General features: G+C 37.3%; 1 protein-coding gene across 1 annotated transcript in view; it reads right to left on the bottom strand.

The window, feature by feature from the left end:
- Window positions 1-390: 390 nt before the first annotated feature.
- Window positions 391-13,332, bottom strand: part of LOC125239543 — a 72,137-nt gene continuing 59,195 nt past the window's right edge. The window contains exon 5 of the mRNA XM_048147158.1: window positions 391-593. Within this exon, the coding sequence (XP_048003115.1) occupies window positions 391-593 (203 nt within the window). The remainder of the gene's footprint in view (window positions 594-13,332) is intronic.

The following is a 13,332-nucleotide window of genomic DNA, read 5'->3' on the forward strand; positions in this document are numbered from 1 at the left end:
GTCTGTCTGTCCGTCATCACAGCCAATTTTCTACGAAACTACTGAACCGATTTACTTGAAATTTGGCACGCATATGTAAATCTGTGGCCCAAAGACGGAAATGTAATTTAAATTAAGAAAATTTAATCATAGGGGCCACTTTTGGGGGGTAAAAGTGAAAATTAAAAATCAACGCTTTATAAACTATATTGTGTTACATATCAAATGAAAAAGCATTTTATGGGTATCTCAAGTATATTTTTTTATATTTATTATTTAGGTAATTTTCAAGTTATTCAAGAAAATAAATAAATAAATAAAATAAAATAAAAATAAAAAGCCTTTTTATTCCATAAACACTTTACAAAATTTTCCTTATTAACTAAATTTAAATATAAAGTATATTAGTGGTTAGGACCCCTTCCGGGTATAGGCCTCCTCCAACCTCTTCCACCGTTCTCGGTCTTGTGCCTCTGTGAGCCAGTTGCTCGACACTGCCTCAATGTCGTCTGCCCAGCGAGCGCGGGGCCGCCCTGATCCTCGTTTGCCAAACGGGCCTTTCCAGATGGTAAGTCGTTTTGCCCATTTGTCATCTGGCATCCTCGCGACGTGACCTGCCCATTGCCATTTGAGTTTTAATGAGTGCTCGAGGGCATCGATTATTTTTGTTTTTTCCCGTATGTTCTTATGTCGTATACGACATAAGAATATTCAAGAAAATAGGCAAAAAATTACCATTCCCCCCATTATCTCCGAAACTACTAAGCGTAAAATTTTCAAAAAAATACACAAGATAGCCCTCTGTAGATTACAGGAAAACTTATTAGAAATCTAGAGTCAAGCGTAAGTCGGACTTAAGAGAAAAAAACTCAAATTAAGGTTTTCACTCACTGCCGCTGCAAGGAGTTACCAAATTTCTTGAAATTGTGTGAGCGCGTTTGAATATTATATATAAACTCACTTCTGTTTCGTTTTGTTGAAAATATCGATTATTTTGCAAAACTGACTTAAGTTCCAACTAAAAAAGAGGCGCTTAAGCCCTTCTTGTAGTGTACGAAACCCTTACAACGCGAGTAGAACTCGCACTTGGCCGGTTTTTTATTCTTACCGTGCTTTAGAAGAAATTAGTGTTATACAATTAATTTATTATCGGAAATAAGCATTATACTCAATGTATGTTATAATAAATGGTATTCGATAAAATGAGCATTATATTAATATGTCATTACCTAAAGGTTGTCTGGTAGAGATAGCTTCTTAGCGATAAGACCGCCTTTTGTTACCTAGTTATTAAGCGTGATCCATCTTTTGTGTATTTTTTTGCTGTATGGTGCACAATAAAGAATATTATTTATTTTATTTATTTATATGTTGTTATATGATTCCATAATTATATCACATGATCTGATCCGGGGGGGGGCATAAGCCTTCGGTGGAAAAATTTCGACCCTTGCTTTCGTGATCATACGCTGGTTCGATTCCAGCTCGAAACACTCTGAGGCCTTGGTCACTTTTTCTTTGTATATGAAATTTATTTAATGTTGATCGTTATTACGACTAAAAATATATCAAAAACAGTTATATCGACCGTTAAGCACCCAAGCCATATAAATCCAACCAGTGTAGTTACGGTGACAGCCGAAAAAGTCGATTGCTAGATCATGTAAGGACACACACTGGTTAAAAGCCATAAGTAAAAATTTTAAAAATATTACCAGTAGGCCTAGCACATGATGGCCGCGGGAGTATGTCGCCGCGAGATAGATGACACGTCTTTGTCTAATTGTATTAATGGCATAAGGACAGGTAGTCTATCTCGCGGCCATCATGTGCTAGGCCTGCTGTGCACCTACGCTTGCAAGCGATATAGTAGGTACATTACGATACAAGTGCGTAAAAAAGAAAGTTCGAAACGAGTGGCGATAAATTAAAACACGACCGAAGGGAGTGTTTTTAATCGACATGAGTTACGAATTTCCTTTTCGCACGTGTATCGTACGACGTTTTTCAGTACAGGTGGCCCTTCGAAGTTTCGACCTGACATAATATAATGGACTACTTCTCGCACTAGTGCGTAAAAAAAACAGGCTCATCTGTACTGAAAAACGTCGTACGATATACATGCGAAAAGGAAATTTTAATTTATTGCCACTCGTTTCGTTTTTTACGCACTTTTATCGTAATGGAGGCCGGTAATCAAGGGGTTGCCGGTTTAGTAGTTATTGACGGATAGGAATACGAACCCAGCAAGTCCTTTACATGGCGAATAAGTAGGTATAAATAATAAAATGAAAAATAAACGACCAAGCGCGAGTCGGATTCGCGCACCGAGGTTTTTGTACAAACCTGTAGGTACAGTCAGCTGCAGAGAAAAGGAGACCCCCTGCCATACAAATTTGTTTGCAAGGGGATCTATTTTTCTCTGCAGCTGACTGTACATGTTTATTATAATGGTGTAAGTAATAACTTATGGTTTTTGCATTTTTTATTACATTAGGGGGCGTCCATTAATCGCGTCATACGTTTTTGGCTTATTTTAGACCCCCCCCCTCCCCCATGGTGATCTTTGGTGATATTTTCAGGACCCCCCCCCCCCCTGGCCAATATGACGTGTAATTTTTTGGCAACTTAAGTAGACTTTTTTCCAACCCACGAATCAACCAAATCTTGGCGCGAAATTCAAATTTTCTATGAGAATTAAACCTTCGCCCCGTCATTTTTAGTGCGTTTTCACATTATCCGATCCGATATCGGATGTAAGACCGATATCCCCTACATTTAAGCCGCCATCTTGGATTTTTGCTTTAGAAATCCTTCCGACATCCGATATCTTATACGTATTTCAAAAATATAATGTTTTTAATAATTTTCAGTCAAGTAATTTAAGAAAACAGGCAAAAATGACCATTCCCTTATCTCCGAAACTAATTAGCATACATTTTTCAAAACATTACCGAGTAAGACTTTAATGTATAGCTTACAACAATACCTATTAGAAAATATATAGTCAAGCCTAAATTGGACTTAAAAGAAAAAAACTCAAATTACGAATTTCACTCATGGGGCTGCAAGGAGTTACCAAATCTTTTGAAAGTGTTGAGTGCGTTTTAATATTACATGTACATTCATTTTTGTTTCGTCTTTTTAGGGTTCCGTAGTCAACTAGGAACCCTGATAGTTTCGCCATGTCTGTCTGTCTGTCTGTCCGTTCGTCCGTCCGTCCGTCCGTCCGTCCGCCCGTCCGTCCGTCCGCCCGTCCGTCCGTCCGCGGTCAGTGACCCTTGGCACTAGAAAGCTGAAATTTGGTACCAATATGTATATCAATCACGCCAACAAAGTGGTAAAATAAAAAGTGAATAAAGGTTGAGGGAGGCGATGGCTGAGATACGCGTCATACTCGTGAACGGGTGCCGTCTGTGAAGACCGGTCTGTTTAAGCTTACATAACTTAGTAACTTTAATTCTAATTTTTATTAAATTAGGACACTTTGTTCGGTTGTCGTTTGTTTCCTTTCTTTTAGTGAATATTTTAAATATATGATTTTGACTCATGGAGACCATATACATCTCTAAGGAGAATTAGATTAAGTAGATATACATTTTATTTTTAGTTGTGACTTTTAGAGTCATTTGCACCTCTAAAGTAATTTTAGACTTTTTTTTTTGTATTTGTACTTTTTATATTAAAATTTAGTGTAGTTCTTGGTTGTAATTCGACATTTAGAGACCTTCTACATCTCTAATTAATTGTATAGAGTTAACTTTAGTTAGAACTTAGAATTAGTATATAATAGTATCAATTGTAATTTCAACTCAATTTTAAATATTTTTTTAAATACCTATGTACATGTGACGTGTAAAAGTGCCCCTGTGGCCTATTTGCTGAATAAATTATTTTGATTTTGATTTTGATTTTGAGTGGAAAAAAATGTTTTATAAGGGTACCCCCCTTACATGTAAAGTGGGGACTGGTTTTTTTTTTCATTCCAACCCCAACGTTTGATATATTGTTGGATAGGTATTTAAAAATGAATAAGGGTTTACTAAAATCGTTTTTTGTTAATATTTATATTTTCTTAAATAATCGCTCCTAAAGGAAAAAAAAGTGTCCCCGCCCCCCTCTAACTATTGAACCATATGTTTAAAAAATATGAAAAAAATCACAAAAGTAGAACTTTATAAAGACTTTCTAGGAAAATTATTTTGAACTTGATAGGTTCAGTAGTTTTTGAGAAAAATACGGAAAACTACGGAACCCTACACTGAGCGTGGCCCGACACGCTCTTGGCCGGTTTTTTTTATAAATTGTTCAAAATATTATTATTTTATTTTCAAAAATGACTTAGCGCCTCCAGAAGGCGCTTAAGCTCTTCTTGTGATGTAACCCTTGCAACACGAGTCCAACTCACACTTGGCCGGTTTTTAAGTGTTATGGCTCGTCTATGATTCCGCCAACATCAAGGTTTAGAAAGGCACGCGTTTTTTGAAGACAGTTAGCCGGTGAGCTCTACATTTGTCAAATTTGCCGCCTTTTTTCAGTGCCATGATTAGGTTGACCAACTATAACCAACTGTCCGTGTACACGTGATGAGGGCAAACTAAAAAAATCTTTGAGAATTAAAAATAACCGACTGCACAGTGCACACAGCTCTTTTTTTCTCACTTGATGGTCTCATCGGAAGATCAGCGCTGGAAGTTACCAGCAACACGCTGAGATGAGGCCATTTCGTGGCACTTCATTCCGTTCTGTTTGTTTTGTAATGTGTAATTAATCTTGATTGTGTTCACGAATAAATTATATTATATTATATTCTATTCTGATCTCTTTGCACTGCACAACGCAAGTTCTGACTTCTGACTGTAAAAGTTGATATAAAAATAGCTCAGAAATATGATTTTTTCTTTACGTTAGTGTAACAAAAAAATACACGTGATATGTTCCTAACCCCCCCACCCCCCATGGTGATATTTGGTGATTTTTTCATGACCCCCTCCCCCCCCCTATGCAGTATGACGCGATTAATGGACGCCCCCTTACTTTAGCACACTTCGAACCCTTGCGATCAAATATATGAAAGAGGCGCGTTCCTAACACACAGTCTAAGCTCGTGTAGATGAACGCGTCCTATGCTAGTCTAATAGTAGAGGATCTAATATATATCTAAGCTCGATCTTCACCGACGTGTTAACCAGATAAAAATAATATTTTATAAAATAAGTTTCTAAACATGCCTTAATATGGCAACCTCAATAAAAATGGTCAAGATTACTTTTTAAAAATCTTTGAAAAATAAACATTTTTACTAATTTCACCGACGTGTTTACCAAATGAAACAAACTCCAGTAGAAAGTGTACTCTGATACACAATATGCAGCACCTCAGTTGCTTACCTTTTTTTGGTTCCTAAGACCTGGCAGCCGCTGTCAAACAGGTAAGTTGATGGTAGTAGTTGCACCCTTTTGTTAACAAATCCGGGCAAGTCTTAAAATGAGGCCAACTTAATTTAAATAAAGTAGTATAAGGTTGCCTGAGAAAAATTGGTCATAAATCCTAGTTGGCAGACTTTTAAGTTAAAAAATTCGGAGCAAAATCCATGTATAAGTTCCGTAATATCACAGAATATATAATAGTACAAGTACAGAAGGCTCACTCCTTTGATGTTCACAAAACGCCGCCATTCTAAATTCTTACCTACGTTAACAAACGGACCGCACGTGTGCAGACGACATTGAATTCTATTGCGCCGCGCGAAGGTCGTCGCCACTGAATGGGCCGCGAACTCGCGGCCGCCGGCATGTACTTGTAGCGCGGCGAAAGGATCGCGGAGTGAGCCGCCCCTGGTAATATTTAAGCTCGATCCTCACCAACGTGTTAATCAGGTGAAAATAATATTTTATTAAATAAGTTTCTGCTTGTGTGGTGACGGGTTAAGAATTTCACCACTCCCTTTCTTCCCGTGGGTGTCGTAAAAGGCGACTATGGGATATGGGTTAAATTGTGGCGTAGGCGAGAGTTTGGCAACCTGTCACTGCAGTGTCAGTTTCGTTTCCTTTCAACTCCTTATTTGCCAAGAGTGGCACTGAAGCTTTAGTAGTTTCATGTGCTCTGCCTACCCCTTTATACACGCACGTGCACGTGATTTCTTAAGTGAAGATAGTTGAAGGGATGGAGAGTGACATAGGCTGCTTTTTGTCTCTTTCTAACGCGAGCGAAGCCGCGAGCAAAAGCTAGTAATAAATAAATAAAATAAAAATTATTTATTTTCAGATAACCAAGATCCATATATTGTTAGTCAAACAGAACACTTAAAAACGATACATATTAGTAATTTACATAACTAAACGTAAAATTCCAAATTACATTTTTTTGGCCGTGAGACATGTAGGTCGGTATATCGGCGAAGAATATCCGAATCCCACCTCTCTGCTATCATTGTCAGAATACTATTTTAGCTTGCCCTCATCCGCAACACCACTGATGCCGTCTGCTTCCGCACTATGCCATAAAAGTCATCTACATTAGCATCGGCAAACATTCCAGAGGCGCTTCAGAATCTAGGAAGCCCAAACAGCACTCTGAAATAGTTATTTGTTATACAAGGGGGCAAAGTTGTATTTTAACGCCGAGTGCGGAACTGAAAAACGAGCAAGCGAAAGGATTCTATAGTGAAGTAGTTCGAGAATAGAATCCTGAGCTTGGCGAGTTTTTCAATACACGAGAAGTAAAATACATTTGCACCCGTGTGTAACACAAAACTTTTCCCCTCACTATAGCGAGGAAAGTACAACAAAAAAACGCGTTTATCACTGTTTCAGTAGTTCTACAGGTGTTAAAATGAGGTTTACAGCTATCTGGGCATTTAATTTCGTGATCGTCAGAATGGCGAGAGTACATCGAGAAATCCTGGTGCGGTATACTTCAGGAGTTAGTGCTAGCAATGTGCCAAATGTGCGCCAAAATTCAAGCAATGTGCTCTTTAAACTCCAGAGATATTTAAGAAATTTGTGACACCCGCCATTCTGACGTCTGCTGAAATAAAATAGCTCACTTTTTTTGGGTAAAACGCGTACTGCTATTTTATTTTAGCAGGCGTTTATAGATATATTATCAATTCCATATTACTCTTGAACGGCGCTCTGAATTAGTTTGTGCTTCATACATGTGGAAGCACTAACTATAGGCAGTACTTTCACCCTTGAGTAGGTAGCCATTAGTTAGAACTGGAAGTGCACCCGCCGACCTGACGTCAGAACGGCGGGTGTCACTAATTTCTTAAATATCTCTGGAGTTTAAAGAGCACATTGCTTGAATTTTGGCGCACATTTGGCACATTGCTAGCACTAACTCCTGAAGTATACCGCACCAGGATTTCTCGATGTACACCCGCCATTCTGACGATCACTTAATTTCGACCATGTTTCGGACACACTTTTTTAGTCCTAAATAAATCATGGGCATCTGTGCTGTTGCCCCAAAGCATGGCACCGTAACTACAATCAAACTTGGTGTTTCCGAACGGTCGCCGAGCTGTCAAGTTGACTCTGTGACCAGCTGATTTCAAATATTGAAATTTAATTCTATTTTTAGCTTTAAATAGGACTTCTACTCATTGTTAGTTAATTTAAGTAGTAAAGTATTATCAGTGATACAGTTTTGGTGAAATTGGCAACGTTACACCGAGTATTTATTGAACTTTGAGGCAGGACTACCCAACTGTCAACGAGTGATCGCAGCCGTTGGAATCTGCGTTTGAAACGGGGAGAGTATTCCGTTTTATTTATCATTTATTTCTACACCCAAACAAAGCTCATTGCTGCGGCCGTGAGCAACGTCAAACAAACAACATTGGCACCGTGCAGTTTCCCTTTGCTTGACGAACTAGTGGAAGCACAAGACGAGACAAGACACATTCGCCACAGACACTGCCGACTACTGACACACTGCACACTTTATTCATTCCTACAGCTCTCATCTCTGTCGTCATCTTGTCAAATCTTTCAATCTCTATTGAGATAAGTACTCATCCTTTTTTATTACATCTTTCAGAAAGCCAGACGAGTGACAATGGACACCGAAATTGCGACCGAAACTCGCAAGGCAACGGCACGACAACTAGAGATGCAGCTAAAAACAACAGCACAGGACCTACACGAGTCGAGGGCCTTGTCGAAGCAGTTGTTGGAGGAAAGGGAGGAAAGCGAAGTGGAGCTTCAGAAGGTAATTAACAAAAACTCAGAATTGAGAAGGGAGCTGGCGGACAATGATGTGCAGCTGACTGATGCCCGCGGAGAAGTGGACCGTTTGCAAGGCACAATAGACACCTTCAACCAGTGCGCTTCGACACATGAAGTGGCCTTGGCCCGCATCACACAGTTAGAAGAAGAACTGGGTGCGGCAAATGAGGAACTTAATCTGTTTAGGAAAGAGCGGGAGCACTATGATGCTTCGCAGTTACAGAATGTGTACCAAGAGTTGGTAAGCGGTGAAACACAATTGAGTAGGGACTCCAAACACATAGTATTCTTTAATAGTAGTAATAAGTTAAAAAAGTACATTAAGATTAATAGGTATATTAGGAGAACCCAAAAGCTGATCAAAGGCCAGGCATGTATTAAAAAATATAGTAAATTAAAACACACATTAACAGTTATGAAAAACAGGGTTCAAGACTGTCATTCAGACCTGGAAGTCAAGGAATCAAATTTTCTGAAATTAAATGCCGACATTAACAGGCTGAAAGATGAGCTTTTGGCAGTATCCACCATGTATGAGACCACTAAAAAACAAGTTGAGGAGCACATACAGGCTTTTAATAAATTGCTGCTAGAAAATAGAGATTTGGAGGAGCGGTGTAAGGCATTATTAAATGGAAAACATTGTAATTGTGGCCAAATGCCACCAGCAAAGATTATTCAAGCCGATGTGGCCCACGACACAACTAGGCATGCGGCAGTAGTTAAACAGCCCCCTAGAGCAGTCAGTAAGACTGTTGTTTTTTCAGATCAGATTGGGTTAGGAATGGGCCCATTATTAAGCTACCAGTTAGAGCAACAAGTGACAAATTACTGTTATCAAAACATTACTTTGTCTCATTTATGTGACCTTATTTCAAAGGGATGTTATGATAGCAGTACTACATTAGTAATTTTATTAGGAAATAGTCTTAATGTAGATAAGCTTAGCATAGATAAATTGATGTCCACTCTAAATGTTATTGAAAAATCTGGTGTGGGGAAAATTATATTATGTGCACTACCTTATGCAGAAAATGTATCATATGACTATAATTGTAAGATAGCTTACTACAATTCTTTAATGTACCATGCCATAGCTGTTAATAAAAAGTACCATTTCTTTGACTTAAATAAGTTCATTGAGCGCTTCATGCTAGCTCCACGGAAGGTATTTTTGCCAAAGAAATTTTTTGTATATTTAGTGGAGTTATTGGCCTTCAATATTGAGCCAAATAGATGTAATAGTGTTATATATAAGTCTCAGTCAGCTGACAAAGCCAAGGACCCCATGCCTCATTTAAACTAGATTGTAAGACAGCGGAAAAACACCTGAGTATGAACGTTGTTCACCAGAATATTCAGGGTTTTTCCAGCAAAGAATTAGAAGTAGGATTATTTTTAGATAGTAATAATGTTGAAGTTATGTGTATTACTGAACATTGGTTGAAACAAGAACAGTTGATATTTGATTATGTTAATTTTAAATTAGCTAGTTTTTTTGCCAGAAAATCTGCTGTTCATGGTGGCTCCCTTATTATTGTTAAAAATTGTATGAAGTGTAAAGAGCGCAAAGATGTTGTAAAATATTCCATAGAAAGAACTATAGAAATTTCATGTGCTGAATTAGACAGATATATTATTGTATGTGTTTATAGACCACCATCAGCTGACTTCAGCATATTTGAATCTACAATGGAAAATGTTCTGAAGTTAGTGTGCAAGGGCCAAAAACATGTTATTGTATGTGGAGATTTTAATGTTAACTTGCTCGAGTCATCTAGTAATACTGTTAAAATGCTCTGTTTGTTTAAATCATTTAATTTATTTAATTTATTTCTTGAACCTACCCGGGTAGGTGTGACTAGTGCAACATGCCTAGATAATATTTTTTGTAACTGTGAATGTATAGATAAGAAATTATTTAACTGTTTTCATTCCGATCACAGCGGCCAAAGGGCAGCTTTCTTAAACGTTATTCATGATACTCCACAAACAATAACATATAGACCCATTACTGGATCTCGCTTGGAATCATTCAAAAATGAAATTCAACATAGTTTGTCTATAATACCATTTTCGCATTATGACTGTAATCATTTGTATCAAGAAGTTTTCAATGTAATTCTTAATCAATTTAATAACAATTTCAAAGTGAAATCTATTAGTGGGTCAAAAGTTAAAACAAAGTTTAGTGAATGGGCTACTGTAGGTATTCACAAAAGTAGAAAAAGACTTTATGAACTTTATGGTGAGAGAGAGCTGAACAAGAATTCAGAATTCCTGGACTATGTAAGAAACTACTCAAGAATCTTCAAGAAAGTGTGTTTAACTGCCAAGAAAAACTTTATTAGTTCTAAATTGAAAGTGTCGGACAACAAAGTGAAAACAACTTGGAGTATTATAAATAAAGAAGCTGGTAAATGTAAATCACGCGATTGTCAAGTCAACATTGTATCAGATAATCAACAAATAATGTCGAACAGCGATGTTGCCTCGGCATTCGAAGATTATTTCTCAAACATAGCCGTTAACACCACAAAATGTTTACATTCTTCTGCGGCTCAAGCCCATTCATTACTTTGTGCTAATGTTAAGAAATGTAATAATTCATTTGAATTTAGTCAAGTAGACTCTGTAAATATTGTTAAAACATTCAAGTCACTCAATTTAAAGAAAACGGAAGACTTATGGGGAACATCAGTTAAAGTAATTAGTCATGTCATAGATATAATAGCACCTTACTTGGCCGTAATATATAATATTTCAATTTCACAAGGCACCTTTCCAGATCTTATGAAATGTAGCAAAGTCATACCGCTTTTTAAATCGGGTGATTCGAGTGATATAACCAATTTCCGTCCCATATCAATACTTCCTGTTCTAAGTAAAGTCTTTGAGAAGCTAATGTTAAATGATCTACTGGGACACTTCAACAGACATAGATTACTTACAAGCAAACAGTTCGGTTTCACAAGGGGCCGTTCCACGACCGATGCTGCTTCGGTACTCATTAAACATATATATAATATTTGGGAAAATTCTTGTGATGCAATTGGCATATTTTGTGATCTTTCAAAAGCCTTTGATTGTGTGGATCATGGAACGCTCATTTTGAAATTAGAACATTATGGTTTGTCTATAAATGCCCTAAACTTTATGTCTTCTTACCTTAGCAATAGAACACAAACAGTAGTTGTTAACAAAACTCGCTCTAGCGGGACTGTTGTCCAATTAGGAGTGCCACAAGGCTCAATTTTAGGTCCATTCCTGTTTTTGGTTTATATAAATGATTTGCCATGTATAGTAAAAAACTTTTGTGAAATAGTACTTTTTGCTGATGATACATCACTGCTTTTTAATGTTGACCGAAAATCTACGGATTACAATGTAATTAATAGCACGTTAGCTGATGTACTGCAGTGGTTTACTGTCAACAATTTACTTCTTAATTCTAAGAAAACCAAATGTATTCGATTCTCTCTGCCGAATGTTAAACCAATCGATACAAAAATACTTTTGAATGATGAATGCTTAGAGATGGTAGATACAACACTGTTCCTTGGCTTAACATTGGACAAAAATCTACAATGGAGTCCTCATATAAGGAAACTAGCAAGCAAATTAAGTTCAGCCGCATACGCCGTTAGGAGAATCAGGCAACTGACTAATGTTGAGACAGCTCGCCTAGTGTATCATAGTTATTTTCACAGTGTAATGTCATACGGTATTCTGGTTTGGGGCAAAGCAGCTGACATACAGACTATCTTTGTATTACAAAAGAGAGCCATTCGTTCTATTTACAACTTAGGAACACGTGAATCAGTAAGAGAACTCTTCAAAGAAATTAATATCTTAACTGTAGCTTCCCAATACATTTATGATAGTATAATTTATGTTGTTAAGAATTTAGACTGTTTCACTAAGAATTCTGATATCCATAATTATAACACTAGAAACAAAAATAAGCTTGCCATAAAGAAGTTTCGTGTCCGTAAAGTACAGAAGTCATTTGTTGGGCAATGCATTCATTTTTATAATAAGTTACCTGACACTGCTTTGAGATTACCCCTCCCAGCTCTTAAGAACTACTTAAAAAAATCATTGATGTTAAAGGCTTATTACAGAGTCGAGGACTATTTGACAGACAAACATGCATGGCCCGAACCAGAAACTACAAAAAACGAATAGCAATTAAAATAATTGTATTATGTATAGAGGACACAGTTCAGATAAGAAAGCACATCAAATATTTTATATTTTATGTTGTGTAGGTAAATTACATATTTAATGATATTGAGATTCATATTATCTTTTTCTTCTGTGACAATTTGATATGTTTTCTCTGAAGAAGAACGACGTATTATTAAGCAATAATATAATTTATTGAAATTAATTGCCATAGAGTACCTAGTCTGTTCATATTCTTTGATGAATACTTTTGCATGTTAAATTGTATCTTGTTATTTAATGCATGTTAGTTATAAGATGTAATGTTTTGAAAAGAAGTTGCCCGCCGAGTTTCTTGCCGGTCCCATAGTGGATACCCCCCTCCCAACTGAGGGGGGACTGAAATCTTCTCGAGGCTGAGGCGTAGGGTTAGAGCCGGCGTAGCTTTATTTGACGTTCATATGCGCATTGTAATATGCCTACTTGAAAAATAAATATTTCATTTTCATTTCATTTCATTTTCATAAGCAGGGAGTGCGCAAATGCATGATAGGTAGATAGGGCAGTTTGGATATCAGTTGTCTACCGAAGGTTCTACAGGTCGTTTATATACACCAAGAATAGAGCTTTTCCGCAGTGTGTGTCTTTACATGAACTTGCAATTGATTTTTGTGCCTGCTAGCGTAATTACAATGGTTGCATGTACATATATAGCTTTTCCCCAGTGTGTGTCCTTACATCAATTTGCAAATACCTTTTACGGCTGCTAGCGTAGTTGTACTGCCTGCATTTATGTGGCTTTTCCCCAGTGTTTGTCCTTACATGATTTTGCAAATGTTGTTTGTAGTTGCTAGTGTAGTTGCATTGGTTGCATTTATATGGCTTTTCCCCAGTGTGTGTCCTTACATGCCTTTGCAAATACCTTTTACTGCTGCTAGCGTAGTTGCACTGG

Source organism: Leguminivora glycinivorella, chromosome 25 (genome assembly GCF_023078275.1).
Source record: "Leguminivora glycinivorella isolate SPB_JAAS2020 chromosome 25, LegGlyc_1.1, whole genome shotgun sequence".
NCBI lineage: Eukaryota > Metazoa > Arthropoda > Insecta > Lepidoptera > Tortricidae > Leguminivora > Leguminivora glycinivorella.